Source organism: Petaurus breviceps, unplaced genomic scaffold, assembly GCF_028583685.1.
Source record: "Petaurus breviceps papuanus isolate PSGF00001 unplaced genomic scaffold, PetGlider_PUasm1.0 90683, whole genome shotgun sequence".
NCBI classification, from domain to species: Eukaryota; Metazoa; Chordata; class Mammalia; order Diprotodontia; family Petauridae; genus Petaurus; species Petaurus breviceps.
In genome coordinates, this window is record NW_027187308.1 from 7,307,190 (window position 1) to 7,334,587 (window position 27,398).

Consider the following 27,398-nt stretch of genomic DNA (forward strand, 5'->3'; position numbering starts at 1 on the left):
ACCAACATCCACATATTCAAGCCTTCTTATGCAATACTCTTTTTCAGTTCTTTGCTTAAAGAGATGTTCATATGTGTTAAATGTTTTCAAGTTCACAAAAATAAAAAGGAATTTTTTTTAAATGCACTCTGATAACTTCCTTTACTGTAAGCCAAGTTTGACAAAGTTAATCTACAAGAGTAAAGTGCTTTTTCAGCCTAGACTCACAGAATCAAAGAAAGATAGATCTGCAGAGGAACTTAGAAATCATCCAGTCTGACCCCCCTCATTTTTTATAGATAAGAAAACTGAGACCTAAGAAAATTAAGTGAAATTTGTCAAGGTCACTATCTGATAAGTGATATGGGTCTGAAAGATAACCTATTATTTGAACAGGCTAACTATTCTTCACATTTCCTGAGAAAAGAAAAGGAGAAAATAAACTTAAATTCAGGGGAACCTAGTGCTAAAAATAAAAAATCTCCCCTTTTCTCCCTTCCCCACCCCAATACATCTCCAATATCTTTTGGCCTTGAAGAAACTTAGAATGGAGAGCTCCTTCCAGATTATTGGTGTCACAAGAGGTTACATAATACCTATACTACCATATAACAAACAGTGATGCTCTCAGTAAAAACTATAGAGTACTGTCATTCTCAAGACTAGAACTGTTGCTTCTATTTCTCTCTGAAGTTTAAGGTGACTACACTTAATCATTTCCCTTTTGTTAGCTTCATAGTCAGGGCTTTGTTCCTAAGACACTGTGTCCATACAGAAAACTTTGCTGGTTTCCCATCTCAGAGAGGAGAGATTTGGGCTAAGCTCATATGAGTTCAGAGAAGGAAAAAAAGATTAAATGAAACACATTTAAGGCCATGAAAACTTGGCCACGTCAACAATGTCTTTAAAAATTACTTTGGACCAACCCCCTTCCTTTATTCCCCCACATCTGTTCTGCAGCAACAACTTACTGGACAAGGCAGGGAGGTTCTTCTGTTTCTGATATCCTGGGCTCGGCGATCCCTGTGGTTTTTTAATTCTCTCTCATTTTCATCAATCCAGCTATGGCCCCAAAAGCTGCTCATCCATTTGGCAAAAGAAACATCATCATCATCTTCATTTTCCATGCACAGTCGGTTCAAAACAGCAGAGTTTGTCACCCACTATGATAGAAGCAAATATTATAAAACAGACCTCCAACAAGATCTCTCCAAAACATGAAAAGAGAGTGGAGTTTCCAATTGGTCTCTGATAATGAGATCCTTAAAAAAAAAAAAAAGATTTATAAAATAATGACATGCACCACGGGGAGCTTCAGGCAGTGTCTATTTATAAGTTAACCTGCTCCCCCTCCTCCCCCCTTTTCAAAACAAGAGGCTTTTTAATCTTTTCATTACGGGGATGCTTATGCTACATAGCCTTAAGGGTGGGAAGCCCAGTCCACTGCTTGTTTTCCTATGCACTCAGTTATTTAATGCATCTCCAGCTGTCAATAACATTGGAGTGCTACCAGCTAAAACATGCCTGGAAGGTGTAGGCTGGCTTGGAAATGGGGCCATAGTTGGAAAGTATAGGAATGCATGTATTGACCCAAGCCTGAAAGATGAACAGCTTGCATCAGGAAGTCATTCATTCCCTATTCCCTACTGCTAATGAAAAATTAAGAGATTCTGGCTAATGCAAATAACTATAATAATTCATATAAAAGCACTTTCCTCACTACAACTCTGTGAGATAAAATCAAAGTCTTCTGGGAAAGGGTTCTAAGTTTATTTTCTCAAGATAAAGTGGAGGAAGTGTGCTCCACAAAGAATTTGATCTGTGGCATAGAAGTGAAAATTAGACTCTTACCTCCTTCCTTGCCAGTCTCCCTACTCTTTGCACCCACAGTCTTCACAAACATAAACGGAAGGGAAGACAGATTCTCAGAGGCAAGAACCTTTGAAAAGGTTGACTGTTGCAACTGAAGGACAAATTCCTAAGTTCTAAGGGGTTGAGTACTATAGTTTTATTGTTTTGTTTTGTTTTTGTAAATAGATATGCAGAGGGCAGGGATAAATTCAGAGAAGAAGAATCCCATTTCAGCTTCAACATGAAGGATCCACACCTCAGGCCTCAAATATAAACTCTTTTTTTTAGCTTTTGGAGTCCTTCACAACTTGACCCCAACCAGCCTTTACAACTGTGTGTCAGACCTTACTTTCTTTCATGCATTCAACTCTCCAGCCAAACCAACCAGTTTACTGTTTCTCACTTATAACATTGCATCTCTTCTCTTGTACCCTTGCACTGACAAGTCCCCCATTATGGGAATGCTTTCTATTCTGCCTCTCAGAATCTCTTGTTTCCTTAAGCAAATGCTTCCTCTGCATGAACCCTGTATTGATTCCCTCTCCCCTAGTAGATAATGCCCCCAAAATTTACATTGTATTTATTTTTTTATTCTTTAATATGTACATGTTGTCTTCCCTAATAGAATATAATTTCCTTGAAGACAGGAATTCTTTCCTTTTTTTTTCTTTATATCCCTAATATCTAATGCAGTTCCTAGAACAGAGTTAACATTTAATAAATGCTTTTTGATTGATATAGGTTAGGTATAAGGAAAAACATAATAACAGTCATGGCTGTTAGATCTTTGAATAGATGAAGGAATGCTATGGACTTCCCCTCTTCATTAGGTAACCTTACAAAAACCATAGATTTTTATCTTGTCAGAGATGGATTAGGCACAGACCTGATTACAGTCATCTCTATTAACTGTATGACATCTCAAGGTACCGTCTTCCAGCTCTATAAGCCTGTGGTTCTATAAATAGATTACTCTAGGAGATATTGCTACTAGCCTGCACAAACTGTACTAGCCCTACTCATCTGTATCTTATTTCAATTCTAATCATAAGCAAACATTTTTTGAAAGAATCCACTTTGAAAAAATATAATGGGGGTGGCTAGGTGGAGCAATGAGTAAAGCGCCAGCCCCAGAGTCAGGAGGACCCAAGTTCAGTTCGGGCCTCAGACACTTAACACCCACACAAAAAAACTAGCCATGTAACCTTGGGCAAGTTACTTAACCCCAATTGCCCTCCAAAAAGCAAAAAAAGAAAAGAAAAAATATATAATGAAGAAAGAAGGAGAAGGGGGAAAGAAGGAAAAAAAGGGAAGGATGAAGAAAGAAAAAAGGAGGGAGGAAGAAAGGAGGTAGGGGAGGTAGGAGGAAGAGAAGGTGGGAGAGAGGGAGGGAGGAAAAGAAGGAAAGAAATAAAGAAGGACCTAAGCCTATATAATTATTAGCCCTAGAGAAGAATTTAGAAAATGTTCCCTTCTTCCTTTATCACAGAGGTGGGGGACAATGGATGTGGAATATTACAAATGCCATCAGAAGCAGAATGCAAAAACCTTATTGGCCCAGTTTATTTATGTCCTAAGTTTAAATTCTGGGTCTGAGCAAACACTTTGAAAAGGATTTTTCCTAGAAAAAATACACAGAAGTTCAATGAAGAAGCCCTTATGCTTATGGACCCTCTAGACAATTGTTCGGACAATACTCACACCTGAAAACAGGGAGAAATGAGGCAGTTAGGAAAAGGATCTTCCTTCTCCAGATTTAGCTTCTTTATTCTAACTCTCACTGGAATTCCACTGGCTTCTTCTACTTTTCCCATGCAGACCCAAGCCACATACAAATTTTCTTTGAACATGTCAAAAACTTGAAAGAAATGGATGAGAACATTGTACACAATAGACAGACACATTGTATCTATGATGACTTTGATAGACTGGGCCCTTCTCAGTAATACAAGTTTCTAAGACAGCTCCAAAGGATCCATGATGGAAAAGGCTATCCACATCCAGAGAAAGAATTACGGAGTCTGAATGCAGACTGAAACAAACAAACTACTTGTTCTCTCTCTTTTTTGTTCTGTATCGCTTCTTCTTCCTCATTGTTCATTCCACTGGTTATAATTCTTTACAACTTGACTAATGTTTAATGTAAAGGTATATGTAGAACCTATATCAGATTGCATGCTGCCATGGGGTGAAGGTGGGGGAAGAAAATTTAGAAGGCAAAAATTTATGGAACTGAATATTGTAAACTAAAAGTGAAATTTTTTTTTTAAAGAAAGAAATGGAAAGGGGCGGCCAGGTAGCACAGCAAGTAAGAGCACCGGCTCCAGTGTTGAGAAGACCTGGAGATCGAATCCCGGGCTCAGACACTTAGCATCCACCCAGAAACACCTGGCCGTGTAACCTTGAGCAAGTTACTTAACCCCAACTGCTTAGGGGCAGCCAGGTGGCTCAGCGAGTAAGAGCACCGGCTCCAGTGTTGAGAAGACCTGGAGATCGAATCCCGGGCTCAGACACTTAGCATCCACCCAGAAACACCTGGCCGTGTAACCTTGAGCAAGTTACTTAACCCCAATTGCTTAGGGGCGGCCAGGTGGCTCAGCGAGTAAGAGCACCGGCTCCAGTGTTGGGATGACCTGGATCGAATCCCGGCTCAGATACTCAGCACCACACCCAGAAATCACTGGCCGTGTAACCTTGAGCAAGTTACTTAATCCCAATTGCTTTAAAAAAAAAAAAAAAAGAAATGGAAAGGTCAAGATGGTGGAGTAGAAGCAGGACCTCCCCGCTGCTTTGGCTTCCACCTTCCCCAATCCATGTAAAAAGGAGACTCTAAACAAACTTTGGAGCTACAGAACCCACAAAATGATACAGAGAAGCTAACCTCCCAATGAGGACAGTCCGGCAGGCTAGCAGAAATCTGCCAGCACAGTGCTCTGGGAGCCGTGCCCAGCCCCACTCCAAGGCTTTAGCCCCAGGACAGGCCTGACCAGCCACCAGCCGGAGGGACTCCAGATAAGCAGCAGCTGTGGGTGTTTCCAGATTTATCAACACATAGATGCAAAGGACAAAGTGAGAGGTCAGGGCAGTCTGGACTTTGGGACCCAGTAAGTGGGAGTGTGTGACTTTCACCCCCAGGGCGAGAAGCCGCTGGGACGTCTTCACAGCCAGCCAGCACCACTTGGCAGCTTCAGCTCCTGGCATGCAGAGTATAGGGGGACCAAACAACTGTCTGAGGGGTAATCACTCTTGCTTTAACCTTCTTGGATCTGGATTGCAGTCTAGGGTGGAGGTCATGGGGTGTGCATCCAGCTTGCCAGAGCTTGTGGAGACCTCAGAGAGGGCACCCATCTAATACCTCTGGCAGCTTAGAAAACCCCAGCATCTGGGACGAAAGCTCCCCTGTCTGGTGGCAGAGTCCTACTGTAACAAAAAGCCTAGGGATCAAGTGACTGAGGGGTGACATGACCAGGCAAAGGAAACAAAGCAGACAGAAGATTCCAACATTAGACTCCTACTTGGGGGACAAAAAGGAGCAAAGTATGGAACAGGAGAAGAGTGAACAGGAGAACAGTGAAGTCAGAACTCCTGCACCAAAAGCTTCAAAAGAAAATATGAGCTGGTGTAGCAGCAAGCACCCCAGTGTCCCCAGGGTGCCTGCTCACACAGGTTCTTGGATCTGCTTTGTTAAAGGAAAGCAACTCAAAATGGGTTAACAAGCTTACTTTAATCAGTCAGACATATATCGTTTACCTTGTTCAGGAGAAAAGGTCAGCGCCCTGAACCTCAAAGTATACAGGCATAATTATCAAGACAGAAACATCAAGTAGACAGATTTCCAAACTGTCCAACCATTACATCCATACCCAGTCAACATCTGGGTTTCCACATTCTGGGTTTTTCAAAGCCGGGGCACTCTCAACAACGGCTTCCCAGAATTCAGATCAAATCACAGAACACTTCTCAAAGTGAGTCCCAAAACAAAGCTACACATCAGTGCTTATATAGCCTTCTCCTGGCTCAGAGAATGTAACAACCTTATTGACTCACTGGCCAATCAAGAAGTATCTACTGAAAAACAAGCCTCCCTCCCCAGGCTTCAGGTGCATTTTAGCCTAGGGGCAGGGAAGATCTTCCAAATTTGCATTCCCATTACATTCGGCCCCAAGATCTTTCATGCCCATAGCATAGACAATTTACTTTTGAATTAGCTCTGAACATTTCTTAGGTCACATTTTCAAAGTACAGAACTAAAGTTACCAAAGTGGCCACTGGGCCTTAAACAAACACAAAGTATGTACATTGTATTATCACTTCAATTGAAAACAAGAGGCCAAATAAAGTTCTTTTAGGGGGAGGGGGATGTCCTTCCCCTCACACAGCTCCAGCCTCTGCTTCCAAGTACAGAGATGGGGCTGGGCAACAAAACCAACAAGGTGGGGTCCCTGGGGATCCAAGGCACTTCATCCCACCCACCATAGTCACAAGTCCAACCTCCCCCTGGGTCCCAAACTGTGGGATGCAGCCAGGAAACACATTCAGTGCCCCTGCTTTGCTGCTCAGTTCTTATCTTTTCCTGTGGCTGAATTCCGAACTCCTGGGCTCCTTCTCCTCCCGAAGGCGGCAGCCGCTCCTGGCTTCTGCCCAGGTCCCGATGCAGGCAGCTCACCATTCCCGCTCTCAGCTCAGCGAAGTCTGCATGAAGGCCACTCTTCTCTCCTGGTCCATGGCTCCACAGTCACAGCTACTACAACTGGGAAACAAACGATTATCCCAGCCCCCATACTTTCCTTTTACTCTGCAGATCCTGCTCACAGACAAACGATTATCCCAACCCCCATACTTTCCTTTTACTCTGCAGATCCTGTTCGTGACGCCATTTTGTAGCAGCAAGCACCCCAGTGTCCCCAGGGTGCCTGCTCACACAGGTTCTTGGATCTGCTTTGTTAAAGGAAAGCAACTCAAAATGGGTTAACAAGCTTACTTTAATCAGTTAGACATATATCGTTTACCTTGTTCAGGAGAAAAGGTCAGCGCCCTGAACCTCAAAGTATACAGGCATAATTATCAAGACAGAAACATCAAGTAGACAGATTTCCAAACTGTCCAACCATTACATCCATACCCAGTCAACATCTGGGTTTCCACATTCTGGGTTTTTCAAAGCCGGGGGACTCTCAACAACGGCTTCCCAGAATTCAGATCAAATCACAGAACACTTCTCAAAGTGAGTCCCAAAACAAAGCTACACATCAGGGCTTATATAGCCTTCTCCTGGCTCAGAGAATGTAATAACCTTATTGACTCACTGGCCAATCAAGAAGTATCTACTGAAAAACAAGCCTCCCTCCCCAGGCTTCAGGTGCATTTTAGCCTAGGGGCAGGGAAGATCTTCCAAATTTGCATTCCCATTACAGCTGGTTACAGGCTATAGAGGACCTTAAGAAGCAGATAAGAGAAGTGGAGGAAAAACTGGGAAGGGAAATGAGAACCATGAGAGAAAATTATGAAAAGAGAGTCAACAGCCTGACTGAGGAAAATAACACCTTAAAAAATAGACAAACTCAAATGGCAAAAGAGGCTCAAAAAGGCAATGAAGAGAAGAATGCCTTAAAAAGCCAAATTTGCCAGATGGAAAAAGAATCTCAAAAGCTCAATGAGGAGAATCATTGCTTCAGAATTAGATTGGAGCAAATGGAAGCTAATGACTTTATGAGAAATCAAGATGCTGTCAAATAGACCCAGACAAATGAAAGAATAGAAGGCAATGTGAAATATCTCATGGGAAAAACCACTGACCTGGAAAATAGATCCAGGAGACATAATTTAAAAATTATTGGACTACCTGAAAGCCATGATCAAAGAAAGAACCTAGAAATCATTCTCCAGGAAGTTCTCAAAGAAAACTGCCCTGATGTTTTAGAACCAGAGGGCAAAATAGAGGTTGAAAGAATCACCTCCTGAAAAAGATCCCAAAAAGAAAACTCCTAGGAAAATTATAGCCAGGTGCTGGAATTCCCAGATTAAGGAGAGAATATTGCAAGCAGCCAGGAAGAAACAATTTGAATATTGTGGAAACACAATCAGGATAACCCAAGATCTGTCAGCTTCTACACTGAGGGATCGAAGGGCTTGGAATATGATATTCCAGAGGTCAAAGGAGCTGGGATTAAAACCAAGAGTCACCTACCCAGCAAAACTGAGTATCATGTTTCAGGGGAAAATATGGTCATTCAGTGGAACAGAGGACTTTCAAGCATTCTTTTTTTATTATTATTACATATTTGGTAAATTTTGATTCATTTATTCTTTTTTTAATTTTTACCTTTATTATTTTTTTATTTTTTTACTTTCAAGCATTCTTGATGAAAAAACCAGAGTTGAATAGAAAATTTCACATTCAGATACAAGAAGCAAGAGAAGCATGAGAAGGTAAACAGGGAAAAGAAATCATAAGGAACTTATCAAAGTTGAACTATTAACATTCCTACATGGAAAAACAACAATTGTAACTGATGAAACTTTTCTCAGTAGTTGAAGGGAATAGAAATATATATGTCTATATATGAGGGTATATGGGCATATGAATACATATGTGAATGTGTATATATGTTTACAGGTATACATAGATAGAGGGCACAGGACCAATTTAACAGGAATGGATGATACTTAAAAGGTGAAATTAAGAGGGGAGAGAGGAATATAATGAGAAGAGATGGGGAGAGACAGAATGGGGGTAAACTATCTCATATAGAAGAGGCAAGGGAAAATGGTTACAATGGAGGGGAAGAATAGGAAGGCAAAAGGGAATGGGTCAAACTTATGCCCATTAATTTTGGCTTCAGGAGGGAATAAAATACACACTAAATAGGGTATCTCACCCTCCAGGAGAGTAGGGGGGGAAGGGGATGAGAGGGGGGATGATGGAAAGGAGGGCAGACTGGGGGGGAGGGAAGTTGGAAACACCCACTTTTGAAAAGTGACAGGATCAAAGTTGAGAATAGAACAAGTGGGAGGTGGGATAGAAGGGAGGGAAATATAGTCAGTCTTTTACATATATCTACTATGTTATTGTTTTGTATTAGCCACACATGTACAACCTATACTGAACTGCTTATCTTCCCAGTAAGGGTGGGTGACAAGGGAGGAAGGGAATGAATCTGGAATTCAAAGTTTTAAAATCAAATACTCAAATATAATATATATATACATATATATATATACTATTATTAATACTATTTTACATGTAATTGGGAAATAAGATATACAGACACTGGGACATAGAGATCCACTGGAAAAGATGAAAGGGGTATGGGAGAAAATATGGGAGAGCAGATTGGAGGAAGGGGTATGCTGTGGGACTGCTATTTTGGGGAGGTGGGTAGGGAAAAAACGGGGAGAAAATTTGTAACTCAAAATCTGGCGGAAATGAATGATGTAAATCAGAAGTTAATAAGGCGTTTGAAAAATGGAAAAAAAAAGAAAGAAATTAAGGACTTACAAACTTAGGGAAAATAGTGGAATTGAGTGTTATGTAGAAACACAGGAACCTTCCAAGACTTTGATAAAATTTCAAATATAATTAATTGAATTAGCAAATGGTTTACCTGGAACAGGTAATATCATGCTTAGACTCCTGTGTTTTTCTTCTTGGGTTTCTTTAATAATTTGACAATAGTTGCATTTTTGATGCTTACCAATATCATTCATGCTGATGTTATCACATATGTTGATATCATTATATAGCAAATAGCATCAATTCCAAGTCCATTTCAAGTCTAATACCAAGACTTATGATCATGTTTTCCACTTTTATTTAAATTCTTATGCAATAGCCTAATTTCCTTCGAGCCCTGTGATGCTTGATCTAATGTATATTATTGAGATATATCATTAAAAACAATAGTAAAGGGTCAGCTAGGTGGTGCAGTGAGTACAGCACTGGCCCTGGAGTCAGGAGGACCTGAGTTCAAATATGGCCTCAGATACTTAACACAAAAACTAGCCATGTGACCTTGGGCAAGTTACTTAACCCCAATTGCCCTCCAAAAAGCAAAACAAAACAAAACAAAACAAAAAATAACACAATAGTAAACATAATTAAATGCCTACCTACTACATACCACAGTGTTTTGCACAAAGTAGGCCCTTCATAAATGTTTACTGATTGACTGCTCTGTGCTAGAGAAGCAGTCTGGAATACTGAATAGAAAACCTGAAGAACCAGCCTCAAATTCAGTAAATACAAATTCTAGATACAAATTCTGTCTCTAACAAACACTAGCTCTCTGACCCAGCACAAGACACTTAAACTCTCATTTCCACTAGCAATAATAGTCTAAGACTATGAGCTGCAAAGCAGATGCTGATCTGCATTGGTAGAGGAAATTTCCCCACTGATAGTTCCTTACTAAAATCATAGATGCCATCTGTAATGGGAATGTAAATTTGTAAAATCTTCCCTGCCCCTAGGCTAAAGTGCACCTGGAGCCTAGGGTGGGAGGCTTGTTTTTCAGTAAATACTTCTTGATTGGCCAGTGAGTCAATAAGGTTGTTACATTCTCTGAGCCAGGAGAAGGCTATATAAGCCCTGATGTGTAGCTTTGTTTTGGGGCTCACTTTGAGAAGTGTTCTGTGATTTGATCAGATGAAACTCTGGGAAGCCGTTGTCCAGTCCCCCCCGGCTTTGAAACCCAGATGTTGTTTGGTATGGATGTAATGGTTGGACAGTTTGGAAATCTGTCTACTTGATCTGTTTCTGTCTTTAATTCTGTCTGTATATTCTGAAGTTCGGGGTGCTGACCTCTTTCCCCTGAACTAGGTAAACGATACATATTTGACTGATTAAAGTAAGCTTGTTGGGGTGGCCAGGTGGCTCAGCGAGTAAGAGCACCGGCTCCAGGGTCGGGATGACCTGGATCAAATCCGGGCTCAGATACTTAGCACCACACCCAGAAATGACTGGCTGTGTAACCTTGATCAAGTTACTTAACCCTGATTGCTTTAAAAAAAAAACTTAAAAAAAATAAAGTAAGCTTGTTAACCCATTTTGAGTTGCTTTCCTTTATCAAAGCAGATCCAAGAACCTGTGTTGGCAGCAATCCTGGGGATGCTTGGGGTGCTTGCCGCTACACCATCCAAACATTTCATACTACTTGGTGCAGAGCACTGGGCAAGGAACTAGAGAAAATAGAAACATATCAAGGTAAGATCATTGCCTAGTGCAACTAAGAGGCTTGTAGGAAGATGAGAGAGAGAGAGAGAAAATTAGTATAGTCAGGGATTATTTGCCCTTAGTGGAAACTTTCCAGTGAGGCTTCAATTGCCTACTGTCACAAGCTAGAACATTTTAAGCTGCATTGGAGAGGTTCCAATAAGGGCAGAAGCAACCACAGCCCATATTACAAATACATGAAAGGTTAAAAAAGAAGTACTATGCCAGGTCCTAGAGAAATTATTGTTATTGACAGAAAGGATTAGGGAAAGCTTCATGGAGAAACCACTATTTAATTTAATAGATGAAGACCATAAAGAAAGGCATTCCAGACAGAGGGAAAATCATGAGCAAAGATCTAGATGCAGGAAGTCACAGGGTATTGGGGGGGGGGGGCGTGTCAAGGGGAGGAGGGAAGGATAGTTCAATCTGAATGGAGAATAGACCACTTATAAGAAAGTAGAATGTATATTGGTGATATAAAATAGAGCTGGAAACATGGGCAAACATGACAAAAAGAAGAAAACAGAATATTTTGGAGGCACTGGGAAAACAAGAACAATAAATGCACTCTGCGGAATTATGAATTGGTCTAATAATTCAGGAAAAAATAATTTAGAATTCTACCTCAAAAGTTACAAACTTACCTTTTGACTCAGAGATACTATTACTCAGAGTCCAAAGACAAAGGAAAAGTCTCATCTATGCAAAAATATTTATAGTTATAGTTTTGTGGAAGGAAAGAACTGGAAACAAAGAAGGGAATCATAAGCTGGGGAATGGCTAAATAAACAATGCTATATGAACACAATGGAATATTATTGCACCATAAGAAATGACAAATATAAAGAAAACAGAGAAAGTTTGGAAGACTCCTATGAACTGATGCAAAATGAACTAAATAGAAACAGGAAGACAATTTACATGATGACTAGAAAAGTAAAACAACATTGAAAAATTTCACAATTCTGAACAATGCACTGATCGATCTGATTTCAGAAGCCTTTCTTCCACATCTTGGCAGAAAGGTAGTGAATAAATAAAGTTGAGGCATACATTTACAGACATGGCCAATGTGTTGATTAATTCAGCTTGACCATACCTATTTGTTACCGTGTTTCCCCGATAATAAGACACTGTCTTATTATTTTTTTGGACAGAAAAACACCAGAGGGCTTATTTTCAGGGGAGGGCTTATTTTAATGAACATTGACAGCAATTTTAATAAACAGGTAAATGTGAACAAAAAAATGTACCTTTATTCAATAAGCAAATCACTGGAGAAGAATAGGATGACGCGCTTACTGCTGCAGCTCTGATTGGATGCAGCTCGGGAGCGCGGCGTGTGTTTCACGGGGGGGGGGGGGACGGTGCATACAGAGGGTACCGTAATGTAGCGTGTAGCGCAGGGGATCACCTTCACTACAGTAGCAATCTCAATAGGGTTTATTTTCGGGGGAGGGCTTATTTTAGAGGAATCTTACACAGTAAGGGGAGGGCTTATTTTCGGGATAGGTCTTATTATCGGGGAAACATGGTACAAAGGAAAGTTCTATTATGGTAGGAGGGAGAGGGGGTTCAAACCATTCACTGGTAAGTAACAGTGATATGAATAACAACAGCAATAAGGATGATGGTGATGATGATGATAATGATGTAGCATCCTTAATGCATTTTTTTTAAAGCAATCAGGGTTAAGTAACTTGCTCAAGGTTACATGGCCAGTTATTTCTGGGTGTGGTGCTGAGTATCTGAGCCCAGATTTGACCCCCAGGTCATCCCAACACTGGAGCCGGTGCTCTTACTCTCTGAGCCACCTGGCTGCCCCTCTTAATGCATTTTTAAAGTAATCTTACCTGGAAAAAGAAAGAAAAATCAAGATTTTTTTTTCGTTTATGTTGATGTCTTGTGAAGCATCAAGACCTAACAGTTGAAATGAGTTGGACACTGAGTGTCAAGAAAATTCCGAGCTACAAGGGAGTCTGGATGACAGGAAACCAAAATGCCAGAAATGCTCTAGAATTGATCATTTGTCTAAATTAACCTGATTATTCAGAAGTTTAATGCTACTGCAGAAGTTTATCTTCTCTCTCTAGTCCCACCATTGCAGATATGTTTGCATAGGAATATATGGGGTTTATCATGCCTTCTTCTGACTCAGCTGCCCCTATTGAGTTATGAACATGTACACCATCTCTTCCCCCAAAACACTCCTCTGCCTCTAGCAATGCTAGCATATCCACAATATCTGTTGGCTTTTATGGTTTCTCTTTTCCTTTCCCAGCACTTCTATTCACTAAATATTATAGGAAGTTCCTTTCATCTCCAAAAACTGATAATAACCTGAAAAATAGAGCCTTCTTTACTATCCACCATTACTGATTTATGGGCAAGGACTCAGAGCATTTAGATAAGCCAGTAACAGTGAAGACTGCTTGAATGTGAGGGGAATAGGGTGGTCTTTTTCAACAATCCACTCAACTGATACCTGAATGATAAAATTAAACAGGTAAACACTCAATCTCAGTATATTTTCAGGGAGGCCTACTGAAGAGGTTTCAAGGGAATAGCCAGACCTAGTTCCCTATACTCAAAGGTTCCTTTGAAATTCAGCTGTAATCAGGTCCTATTTATATGCTACTTTGGTTACATGTAAATACTTGAAAGCAATTTGGAAATTACTAAATTAAGATCACCAGATTGGTAATTACTTGATTTTGATTTGAAGTTTAAATTTAGGTACATCATAATTGTTTCTGATATTGTTACTGGTAAACATTGGTATTATGAATGTTATAATAGAAGCAGTTTCCTATACTCTAAATGCTGTTAAATTAAGAATTATACTGTCAGAGGAACAAGGGCAAGAAAATGATAGCAGATGAAGTACTCTGACCATATCAGATTATCAGTTACGATATTATGAAATGTTGTAATTTAAGAAATCATTCACTTTTAAGTTTTCCTTTTTAAGTTTCAATTCATAAATCAAGTATTTACAATAGTATGCTTGGGAAAAACTACTTATTGGTAATTATGTAAAGAAAAGACCCAGTGAATCCTCTTCTAAGTTTTGTAAAACCTAGAATGTGGAAATGAGGGCTTAGGTGTCCCAGAAAACAATTTGTGGGCAGGACCTGGCTTCAGCCATGTTTTAGCCTCTGGCTACAGACCTAGCCCCATATGAGAGACAGATCTACCCAAATGACTTTGGGTCCCACCTGTTTAAAGGGGGGAATGATCAGGTGCTTGGAATGATGGGGTACTTGGGTACCTGACATTTAGATTAATCAGAGTTACTTTAGTTGAGAGAAAAGAAAAGATACCATTTTTAACACCAGGTTAATTCAAACTATCTCTAAAGTCTATTTATGAAAAGCTGAACAAAGCAGATAAGGTTAGGGGACAAATGGGGTTTATCCTGCCCCTCCTGTTTCCAGATAGTTGAAATCAGTTTTAGAAGTATGTTGAGAGAGCATGAGGAAGTTTTGGGAAGGCAGAAAGATTTGTAACTTGAGTTTGTAATTAACAGTTCAATCAAATTTTGGATGGCCCTATCTGAAGGACACTAGTCCATAGTTATTTGCTATTTAATAATTTGAGGGACTGTAAATTTTACTATTCTTCTAAGCCTTGATTACAGGAGTCTTCATAAAAGCCGATAATGGGATGGCAGAGGCTGCAGGCTGTGAACTGTTCAAAGTGGATGTCTGTGCCTGGAAAAGTTTGGGGACAACCTGGGACACTGCCCAGGTGGGATCTCTCTGACTTTCCCAATTGGGCCTTTTCTTTCTGAAAAGGAAACCTCCCACCTATTTATGCCTAAACCTTGCTTTCAGCACCTGATTGCTTTCTGAATGACTAGTGGAGATGATGCATGCCTGGAATCAAACTAGGCTAAGGAAGTTTTCATTCTGGCAAGGTTTGACTTTATCCCTCTCTTATTCTATAGCAAATTCACTGAGAAGTAAGATTCAGGGCCAAATAAATGAATAAATATAGAGATGACATCCTTCAAAGTAGGAGATGATTAGTAATAAGGCAAAAAGTAATGAAATAGATGCCTGATTGACCAGAATAGTGAAGTTTGAGGAGAGCAACAGGATCAGGCCAGATGACACCTAGGATTAAATACAGATTATAAAATTGGTTTTAAAAATTTCCTATTATGTGAATTCATGATTTGAGCATATTTGGGAATAAGATCAGAGGTATGGACTTTGGATTTTAGCACAAGGATTGTATAAGATAGTGGTAAGGGTGAAGCTAATGTTAATTTGTTAATGCATCTGTCTGATAATTTTATAAAGGGCAGATGAAATCAATTAAAAAAAGGTTTTTCATATTTTAAAGGACTCCTATACCAGGTACAGGATTTAGGAAAGGTAGAAATAGCAAAGGATAAATAAACTGAAAATTCTCTGTAGTTTCAAAATATGGCTCTAATGTTAAGTAACTGTACTAATTTATGACAAGTCAAAATTATCTGGTCATCTCGATCTGAACTAGAGAAGCAAAACTCCTTTTTAAATTCTTTAACTACATGAGGCATCTGGGATTTAAAAGTGTTGCTTAAATGAAATAGATCACTGGGATACAAGGAATTGTATGTTAATTATGATTCTTGTATAGTTTGTATGTAAGTTTTCTTGGTTATCTTGGTGACATGTACCTAGATGGGGTACCTGGGGTCTAAATCAATTTGTAAAACCAGTTTGTACAATTGTAACTGCAATTTGTATTGTCAAACTCTGCCCCTTTCCCCTATCCAAACTCTGCCAAGGCAACAACTTGTAACTCCTTTGTTCTTACTTAATCTCTTCATATCTCCTCAGGTCTGGCCCAAATCTCATCTAAACTATCTATGCACTAAAGTCACAAGTTCTTCTCAGTCAGCTCTAACCTTTATCTATGCACTGAGGTCCCTTCCCTCCATCCGGTCAGCCCTGACAATAGCAGCCCTACCCTTTAAAAGTAAAAGCCTGTACCCCTCTCACTTGCAGGTCCCCTAAAGGACTCTTGCCCGCTTCTTATAGAAGCTAACAATAAACTTCTACAACTCTCACTCCAATTAAGCCTGAGACCTTGAAGTCTTTCCAGATGCTATTGCAGGTTTTCTAGTCTTAGATAAGATCAGAGTTCCTGCTGAACCTATTGGGAGCCATCCCTCATCATACCTGACAATGTAATTATATCATTTTGTAAAATCGTGAGAAAAACCTCACTGTATTAACTGAGCCTAGCCCTGTGTGGCTAGGAAAACTGAACTATTTGTTTGAACCTAGTCTTGCATGGCTAAAAACTGGACCTTTATATGTAAAATTGTGTTTCTGGGAGCTCTTGTATTGTACATTTGAACTCTAGTCATAAGGATCATCCCCTGAGCCTTGGAATCTGAAAAAGACAACATCAGATGCAGATTGTTTTCCCAAGAATCCGGACCTGACCTCTATTGGGACAGCTTCTTTCCTGAAGAAATTCAACTAGAGGACCGATGGAAAAATGTGGCCCCCTCCCCTTCCTTGAGACTATGGCCTTGATTATAGAAGTCTCTATTAACTGTTAAATTGCTAATTGTCAGGTACGCACTCCCCCCCCATCCTTTAGGAATGGAATTGGATAACCTAGATGATGTGGTCCCAGTCGTGTCAGTTTGACATACCTACAAAAAAAAAAAAGAGTAGAGAATGTTGAGCACAACCCCACCTTCCCTTCCCTTAATTGATCTGTAAACAGGCATTTTAGCCTAACTTACCCCTCCCTTCCCTCTCCTAATTGATCTGGGTGGGGGGATTCAGCCTAAGGTAAAATCCCTGCTCCATTCTTCCCTGCCCCCACCACCCATCTCCATATTCTGGGTTCCCTGTACCTCAGCATAGGAAAATTCTGGAAAATTCAAATATACACTGACCAATCATTCATTGTAATTTCAGCTTACATAACCTGACTATTGTAATCTCTATAAAAACCGGCACATTGTTCATGCCAGGTTACTGTCTGATTTGGGTATGTGACCCCAGCAGTCCCTCGGTAATAATAAAATCCACTTCAAATTTTAATCTCGGGGATCTTCTGTCTCGATCCATTTATGCACTACACTTTCAGGAGGCAGTGGGTAGATTCTTTCTACCTTTGCTTTCTAATTCTAATATATATGGCCAGTTTTTTGGTTGTTTTACTAGTTCTTGAAATGTAGTGTACAGACTTTTCTTAAAATCATGATTTTCAGGAAATTCAGTGATTCTTTAGAAATTTTACTTTTGTCTTTGATTTTGACTTAAAAACTTTGACTTGTTTCCCAGGCCAGTTATTTTTTAATTTAGCTATCTTACATTTTCTTCTTTCTCCGGTCTTTTGATTTCATTCTAATATTTCTTGCTATCTCATGGAATCCTTGATTTCTGTTTTGTCTATTCTGGTGATCAGGCAAGTTCATTTCTTGGGTGAAGTTTAACATGTTTTCTTCTAAACTACTTATTCTCCTTCCAATTCTTCCATCTAGAGGTTCTATTTCATTTATTATCTCTTGGTTCACTTCTAGGTGTGTGGGGGTGAAAAACCCCATTCAAAATTTAATCAAGAACATGGAGGTTTCTCAGGATAAAAACAGGACTTTTTATTATCTTTCCCCATGGGAAGAAGGCTGTCTTCTCCATGACTGATCTTCTACAGAAGACAGAACAAGAATTTGTACCCTAAGGCAGTCAAGCCCCCTCCCACCTCTATCCCTTCTCCCATTGGCTCAGAGGCAGGCTCATAATCTGAGCAAGAAATCTGCTCCAGGGATAAGGAACAAAGAAGCCTGCCACTATCCCCTATTGGCTGGGAGGTGGGCAGGGAACCAGGGTATTGTTCATGTCCTTATTTGGCAAACTTCGAAGCCAGGGAGGGGAAAAGGTCACAAGCAAGGGTGGAGATCCAAAACCCCTGAAGAGGTCTAATGCTGATGTGGCAGTAGTAAAGAAGGGGAAAGGGTGAAGCTGAAACTCCAGCTTGCCCCCACAAGAAAACTTATGGGCTGATAAGTTTTTACCTTTCCCATTCATAGGTATTCACATAAACATCATCAAAAATTGTTTTCTTTTGCTTTGAATCTCTGCTTGCAGTTACGGTTACCCATTCCTTCTTTTGGGAGATCTCTGGATTTGCAATATTTTTTTTTATACTGGTCAACATTTTCTTTGATTTACTCATCTTTCTAGCTTTAGTTCTTAAACTGGGGCTTTGTGCCTGGGATAGGCTCTGACTCCTGCTATGGTTTTGGGTGAGATGGTCAACCCTGTTTGATATTATAGTCTGAGTGCAGTACCATGCAACCCACAGGGCTCCCCAGGACTTCTACAGCCACCACAGTAGGCTTTCCTAGGGGGACCTTGAGATCTCGCTGCCTAAGTACAAAGAGCTTTGCAGGCTACACATGTCCTTGGTCCATCACTGGTGCTGGCTTTGCTGGAGGCTCCCTTTCCTATTTTTGAAATATTTGTCTAGATCTGAAAGGGCACACATTGAGGTTCTTTTCTATTATAATTTTGCTGTCCATTTCTCCTGTAATTCAATTGACTTTTCCTTAAAGTACTTGTATTTTATACCATTTGTGGATGTGAATATTACTGTATTGATATTATGTAATTAGTGAAGTATAATATAATTTTCCCTATTTATTTGTATTAACCATGTTTTTACTATTGCCAGTGTCCACATCAGTCAACCAAGAGACAGAAGCAAAAGTCAGAGACTGCAATGCAAGTCGGGGCCAGGTCCCAGCCACCCCATCCAGAATTGCAATAGGGCAATAGACTAGCTGTTGCTTCTAGAGACTAGAGAAGGTAGCATTATACACATCTCTATTTCCTGTGCAATCACCAACGAGAAGTTGACTCACTCCTCTCCTCTGGTCCTGACAGGCTCTGACAAGATGTCAAAGACTGAGCTGGTCTCAGGCCTCTTGGAGGTCCCATTGGTGCACACTTATCTGGACACTGTATTGATTTACTCCCTTGGCAGTCACTCACTAGGAACTGGTTACATCTCATAGTGTGCTTACAGAAGGAGTACTGGCTTCAGGCCTTTTGTTACTGCCCAGTTCATCTTTCTAAACAGTGGCCTATCAGGGTTGACTCCATCCTTGGCTTTGGCTTTAATAGACCAGAGCAAAGCTCTTACTGGTTTCCGGCAACCCTGGCACATCCATGCTCGGAGTACACACAGATTCATGGATGTCTTCTTTTCCAATCCTAAACTAAATGACCAAGCTTATTTGAGTTTCCCCTTGTTTGATTGAGAATTTTTTCAACTGCTACCTCTTTAAATCTTTGCTGGGGTGTTTGTAAGGGGAACTAGACTTGTCTAGGACCTTCCATGTCACCATCTTAACTGGAAGTCCCCCAAACAAATCTCAGGTTTTACCTGAGTAGGCAAAATTTACTCTGAGCCATCTTTAACTATGACAACTGATACCTTATACTTATCTCAATGGGGTTTTGCTTCCCTTATTTGGCTCCAAAAAGTGGAAGGAGGGTACTGCCCAACAATCATGCCTTGGCTGGGAGACTTTCTATTGTAAATGGGGCAGGACTGCCTAGATCAAATATTTCAATCCCCAGTAAGCCATGTGGCCTGCACTAAAGAGATAGCTCTTTTAAGTAATGTAAAAAGAAACATTTCAATTAAAAGTTTACATAATTACTTGGCAGAGTTGATAAGCAACTGCCTTCTTACTTGAGGAAGAATTGAGAAATAGGTTTGGATCTTAGTTGTGGGACCATATGACCCAACTTGATTGGTCCAGTAGATAAAACTTCAAGATCATGCTTTTTCTTTGACCTTGATCTCTCTTCCTTTTCTGGTCCTTATTCTGCATCTGGTACAATGAATCACTCAGAGTCCAAGGGTTTGAATAAATAGTCATTTTACTAAAAACAGATTCCAGTGCCCTCTGGGAGAAGCAGTTCTCAAAGGAGGTTGAAAAGTTCATGATGATTTTAAAAAATAAATAAATAAAATCCTTTGGCAAGGAAATTTGAAAGTAATTAGCAAGGAGGTTCCCAGAAGTTTTTGGCCAACATCCTAAAAACTGTTTTTATATTCTCCTTAACCAAAGGAGCCACAGCTGGATCCCAGATCAATCAACCTGGCAACAAAATTGACCCAAACTGCCTCTGGTCTGCATTACAACTTCCTTGCACACAATCCCTCGTACTTTTTAGGTCTTCTCCTGAAGATAGGTGAGTCACTAGAAGTGGGTAACAGTTTTCAAAGAAACAATTCCATTGAGGATCAAAAGAGAATGGCCTGGGTGGGAAGGGAATCTATGTACACCAGCTTAAAAGTTTTTAAAGTAAAAAAAAAATTAAAATTAAAAAAAAGTTTTTAAAGTCATATACAGAAGAAGGAGATAAGGAGATATTAGCAACCTCACTATCACAAAGTGGACTGCTAGCACGGGTTCTTTGATTTGCTTTTCTAAAGGAAAAACAGCTTTAAAGGGGTTAATGATCTTACTTTAATTAAACAATGAAAGAAGTGAGTATCCAAGACAGAATACAGACAGATAAGTAGAAAGAAGTGAGTATCCAAGAAGAAAGAATCCAAAAGACAGGGTTCCAACTGTCTAAAAAGAGTAATACATACCTAATCACCAGACCAGGGAGCATCAACATCTGGGTTCAGGCATACCTGGATGGTTCCTTAACAACAGCTACCCAGAGTCTTGTCTGGCCAAATCACAAAGAAACATTCTTCCCATGAGTGAGCCAATAAGCTCAGAGCCAGAAGACATCACAACCCATATGGCTCAGTGCCTAACTGGCCCAGTGCCAAAAGGTGTGAAAGCCTTTCTGCAAGCAAGCCTCTCATAAACAAGCTTCCCCCTAGACAAGCCCCTCACCCAAGGCAATATAAATCTCCCTGTGAATCACCTAATGGGCTCTATGTGACTCAGGATGTGTCATAGCTGTGAAGTGAGCTGAAGTTCAAAGAAGCAAGACATCTATGATTGAAATACCTGTATACCTTTAGATCTGGGAACACAGCTCCTGTTCCAATGGGAAAAGGGACACATGTGGTCACATAGGTCTATTAATGAACAGGGAAGATAGTATATTCCCTTAACCCAGGCAATGGAGGATGAATACACAAGGGTGTCGTGGACCTTTAAGAGCAGTGTCAGGAATGCTAAAGCTCAGAATGAGCTGAGGCTAGCAAGATGAACTAAGGACAATAAAAAAGATTTCTGAAGTTTTGATTTTGTTCTCAGCTATATTGGAAGGGGTAGAGGGAGGAGGCCAAAATAAGGGACATAACAATTACCCAGGAGATATAGAAGGATGATAATTAATGATAGAGAGGTGCTCAGCTCCCTTTTTTCCTAACTTTTTTTGCATTTGTTTTTGTTAAATTTATCTAAGTCTGAGAAGAATAATTTGAGGTCTCAAACTTTTAAGGTTTTGCTATATACTTCTCTCATTTAGCTTTTCTTTTAAGTATTAAGATAATCCTCTTGTTTTTTTTTTTCCAATTTTTGAACATTTTTATTTAAAGTTTTGAGTTCCAAATTCTATGCCTTCCTCCCTCCCTTCTACACACCCTCCCTAAGGTGGTAAACAAACCAATATAGTTTGTACATGTGCAATTATGTAAAAAACATTTCCATATTAGTCAATTTGTAGAAGAAGACTCAAATAAAAGAAAAAAATGAAAGATAAAATGAAAAATATAAGCTCCTTTTTTGCTTATTTTCTCTGTGTAAAAGAATGATCTCTGGATCAGAAAGGACAGAACAAAAATTGCTAATAAATAGATGATAGGCAAGTTAACTAGGGAAATCGTAAAAGAGCATTTCTCTGCCTTGGAGGATTTTTCATCTTCTGGTCTATATGAGCTACATCCTAGAGCAGTGAAAGAACTGATAGATATAGCTAAGCCACAGTATATGAATGATCTTTAAAAGCTTGTGGAGGATAGCAAAGGTAATGAAGGATTGAAGGGCAAACATAATTCCAGGCTTTTTAAGAATGAAAGAAAAGGAGCCTGAAAACTATGTCTAAAATGGTATGGATCAGAGGAGTCCTAGATGAAAGGATCTTAGGACAGAGATTTTTAAATTACCTAATTAGTTTGAAATCAGAATCTAGACTCCTAGCAAAGAAGGAAACTATCCTGGAAAGCACCAGCTTTGTGAATTGTCTTATGAATAACTCCATGTTTGAGAGTCCTAAATTCAAGAATTAAGGCATCAAGCTTTCTAGAAGTTTCCTGATGCATCCTGTTTCTTAGAGGAGGAAGGAGACTATCCAAATCATTCCTGTGCAGCTTCCTAGTTGGAAAAGGTAGTTACTCAGGGATAGTAAAGGTAGGATCAGAAGGGAGTCTGCCTGTCTATCAAAGGATGTTTACCTTTCAGAGGAAGTCTAAATCACAAGGTGGTTCTGTGATTCCTAGGGAATGTATAGGACTCTGTGTGAAAGAGGGACATACCAAAATGACAAAAAGTTTACCCCAAGAGCAACTACAAATTGAGTAATTCCTTTCCCTGGAGGAACTGATAGGCTATCTGAATGCTTTATGCTTCTGTGTTTCCTCAAGGGATCCTATGAACTCTTAGCATTTCATAAGAAGAAATTCACTCTATGGAGTAGATATAGGTATAGATATAGATATAGATATAGATATAGATATAGATATAGGTATAGATATAGGTATAGATATAGATATAGATATGGATATAGATATAGATATAGATATAGATATAGATATAGGTATAGATATAGATATAGATATAGATATAGATATAGGTATAGATATAGATATAGATATAGATATGGATATAGATATAGATATAGGTATAGGTATAGATATAGATATAGATATAGATATGGATATAGATATAGATATAGGTATAGGTATAGGTATAGGTATATAGATATGATATACAGGTTATCTGACACTCAACAACAATGCTGTATGTTGAATATCTGCAAATTTTAGGGATACTGTCACCTACATTTTAGGACATCTTAGTTACAAGTTATATAAGCTTTTGGGGACTTTCCCAAATTGATCCAGATGGGGGAAACAAGACAAAGGAAAGGGGACCTTGTTCAATGGAGTCCAGTCATTAGAAGATCTTAGGCTATGGGTTACATATAGATTAAGTGAATCTGATTCTTGGAAAAATCTAGTTATTTTTATCTCTACTGGATCCAAATTCATAAAATAGTCCTCTAATTCTTTCAAACAAGACTTAACTTTCAAACATAGGCCCACTCAGTATAACTTTCTGACAGACTGTTTAAACTCTCCCCACACATGCCTCATATGGCATAGAAAAGGAAGTTCACTCCTGCCTACTCAGCCCCTCCTGCCTCCAATGCTGTCAAATAATTTTTTTAAAAACCTCTTGAGGACTAGTTCTATCACCCTTTCTGTGCTGTTTTCCTATGGTCCCCTTCTGGAAAACCATTTCATTTGTAACTAGACTAGGAAATCTCTGGAACCCTGATCAATGAAAAGTAGTCCTTATATTCTGAGAATTTATTGCTAGATTATCCTCTTGTGAAGTGTCTGGTTTAGATCACCCACACAGTCATATAGCCTGGTCACCTTGTTAAAAAGACCACCACATCCATGGAATCCAAGACAATCCTCCCCTCACCAAGGAAATTATCCCACCTGTCCCTTCCTGTAAATCAAGGGACCCTGGACCATTTCAGGTAACAGTATAGTAAGGAAAATAAAATGAACATTGTTTCTTTGGAGTCATTGACAGTGGGTCTTACTTAATTTCAGGTATCTTTACTAAATTTAGGAGAGAGTTAATAATGGAAAATATGGCAGAAATGTGACTGAGGCAAAAGTGATCCTACTCACTTGTCAGTAAGCTGTTTGGAACAAATGGGGCATCAGATAGTAATTGCCTCATCCTGAGTGTATTATTGGAACAGATATTTTGGGGACTCAGTCTATTCCTATTTGGGTAGGGCAGCCAAAATGCAGGGTGAGACAAATGAACATTCTGAGAGACACAGTTTCTGAGTAATAATTAATTTATTAATTAGGCTAGCAGATAATCAATAAATTGAGGTCAGAGGCTTTCTCAGAACCCAAAACCCTGCATAGAGGCTATGTTTAAATACCCTTGGAAAAGGGGACATCCCTAAGAGTGAAAATCAATTCTGATTGGGCAACAATGAGAAAATGAACATTATAGTGAGAGGTGGGCTTTCTCTAATGAGGGACTAGGGACTTGACTTTGATCCTGTCAGCTCTTGGACAAAGACACTCTTCTCCACCCAAACCATTTAAGTTGAACACAATGGGCCAGAATTCACCTAGATTCTTTACCCTTTAATCAGAAATAAGCTCTACCAGCAGAGTGGGGTCTGACTTTTAGATTGAGGAAAATGTCTTATTGTCAGCCTGTCCTTCACAGGCTTTGAATCAGGAAATAAAAAGGGGGGGGGGGAACCCTGCTAATAACTAACCTACTATTAACCGATTCTTAATAATAAAAAAAGATGTTTGGGTCCTGTATATAAAACTGGCCGTTAATATAATTTTAAAAATCATATTTTTTTCTCAAGGGAGAGCCATACTTTAGGTAAAGTAAAAATGGAATCCTAATTGTATTACTCCACCGAGTAGTAGTAGTAGGCCAAGAGAATTTAAGAAGGGATGGTGATCCCTCTTTGTAAAAGAAGGTTGATGATTTAGGATCTTAACAGATACATATAACAGTCCTAATATTGTTACTCAATAAAAAGAGGTAACAAACATCCTTGAAATTATTTTGAGGGATCTCTACAAGTTTCATTCAATCCTCGAGGAAAAGCAGTTTAGGAATTTGGAGGAGAGTTGTTTTCTTTTTCCTTAGGAAGAAAGGACTATTTAGAAAACATAAGAGTTATGTCCTGACTAGGAGCTGATAATGGCTTTGTATTGGTCTTCACACTTTCTTACCAGGGAGAATACTGAATGGAGAAATTCTCCACAGCATGCACAAGTTTTTATAGGACGAGGGCAGTACTAGGGAGTATCTTCATGAAGAATTACTTGAATTTAACTATGCCTGCTTGGCCGTGGGGGAAAAAAGAGAGAGAGATAGCAATTTAAATAGTGCCAATAATTCAGCCATCTGTTTCATGAAATGAGTTTATTCTCCCATATTGTGCATGAGATGGCAAATGTGAATTTACTGAGGTAGGATCAGTTCCAGTTTCCTCTCACAGTGTAAGCACCTCATCCTGCTGAGCAGGCTTTTAGAATCTCCTTTTCATGACTCTCACACTCAATTCATTCTAGTTTGGTTATAAAGTTCATGCAAAGGGCAACCTGAGTTAGCCTTCCTAGCATTCCTTTAGTTAGAAGGCCCCTGATGTGTTCCCTTAGATTTCCTTAAGTTCTTTCTTGTCACATGATAAAGTAGGAAGAAACAGTTATGTGGTAGTGTGATTTCTAAGCCTTTCAGAAAGTACTTTCCCATAGATTAAAAAAAAAAAAGGAAAAGTACCTATTTGTACAAAAATATTTATAGCAACTTTTTTCATGGTGGCAAAGAATTGGACGTTGAGTGGATGTCCATCAGTTGTGAAATGGCGGAACAAGTTGTGATATATGATTATAATGGAAGACTATCATGATATAAGTAATGACTAGCTGCCAGATTTCAGAAAAACCTGGAAAAACTTATATGAACTAATGCAAAGTGAAGTAAGCAGAACCAGAACACTATACACAGTAACAGCAAGATTGTGTGATGATCAACTCTGAATGACTTAGCTATTCTTAGCAATACTATGATCCAAGACAATTCCAAAGGACTGAAGATGGAAAATACTATCTATCCCCAGAGAAAGAACTGATGGAATCTGAATGCAGATTGAAGCATACTTTTTTTTCACTTTTTTTTCTTGAAATTTTGGGATTTGCTTGGTTTTGGGTCTGTTTTTTCTTTTACATTACTAATACAGAAATAACATTTTGTAGGGTCGCACATGTATATCCTTTATAAAACTGCCTGCCTTCTCAATAAAGAATTAGTGGAAGGAGGAAGAGAATTTGGAACTCAAATTTTTTTTTTAAAAGAATGTTGTTTTTACATGTAATTCAGAAAAAAAGTGTTAAAAAAAAAAGAGGAAGTACTTTCCCCTCCAACCATCAATTTTCCTGAAAGTGAACTCTTTACTTGTTTTTGTTTTCTTCTATTTGTGTAGAAGTCCTGGTTTCTGACTCTCTCTTGATCAATATCTGAGCTGGGTGCAGTAAAAAATAATACGTATTTAATATTTCCTATAGCAAACACCTCAGATCCCTCTGCTCTCCAAAAATTACTATCTCTTTAAAAGGGAGCCTTACTCTGTCACAGTTATACTTGTTTAAAGCTATTGTGTTATGACTGATGGGTAATAACAGGGGAATTTCAATGATCCATTTCTACTGATTTTGGAACCTAACTCCCTCCTAAGCAAAATGTGGTAAGATGCAACTCCACTCTATCTGCAATATAACTTTGATACTTTTAAGGGCCTGACTGGCATGTCTTTGTGGAAATCTGAAAGCCTTTGTTGTACAATGCAATGTAAATATGATACAATTATACTGTAAAAGGTTGTGAAATGGGTTGAAGGGTTTGATCCCCAAAAAGGTACTGAGCACAGCTGTGAGATTTGTCTTTGGAAGAGGAAATAACTAGCTTTGGGCTTTTTGGAAATGTAAATGTAACTGAAAAGAACTGCAGTGAAGAGATGGTGTGGGAAATTATTTTCCAATATATCTCTGGGGATATATCTGCATCAATATATATACTGGAATATATCCAATACATTCCAATATATACAATAATCAACAAACATTTATTAAGTACCAACTGTGTGCCAGGCAGTGTTAGTGTATACACAAATGATAAGCGTTTATTCCTTTCTTCCAAACTAGACACTGTGCTAGGTACTGGGGCTACAAAGACAAAAATGAAACAGACTCTGCCCATAGTTTACATTCTATCAAGTGAAACAACACATACACATGTAAGTTTATACAAAACAGATGGCTCTAGCAGGTAGCAAGATCAGGAAGGCATCTTTTGGGAAGCGGGGCTTGAGCTGAGTTCTACCCTTTTGCTCCTCTGGCCAATCCAATATTTGGAATATTTGATTTCAGGTTAGAAATGTCAAGTTTCTTAGCTAGCTGGCAGTTCCCTGACTGTGCTCCAAGAGACAAGAAACCAATCTGACCTGAGCTGAATGTATAGCCCGAACATGGCTCCTGGACCCTCAGTTAGAGGCAAGGGTAAAAATTCATCAAGTCATGGGGGCCTCCCTTGCAAGACCTCTGAATCCCCAAAGACATCCAAGAAAGAGAAAGG

General features: G+C 39.3%; 1 protein-coding gene across 2 annotated transcripts in view; it reads right to left on the bottom strand.

Moving 5' to 3' along the window:
* Window positions 1-27,398, bottom strand: part of LNP1 (leukemia NUP98 fusion partner 1) — a 65,010-nt gene that overhangs the window by 26,013 nt on the left and 11,599 nt on the right. For both annotated transcript variants that reach the window (XM_069065366.1, XM_069065364.1), the window contains exon 2: window positions 951-1,142. In XM_069065366.1, the coding sequence (XP_068921467.1) occupies window positions 951-1,106 (156 nt within the window). In that variant the 5' untranslated portion in view covers window positions 1,107-1,142. The remainder of the gene's footprint in view (window positions 1-950; window positions 1,143-27,398) is intronic.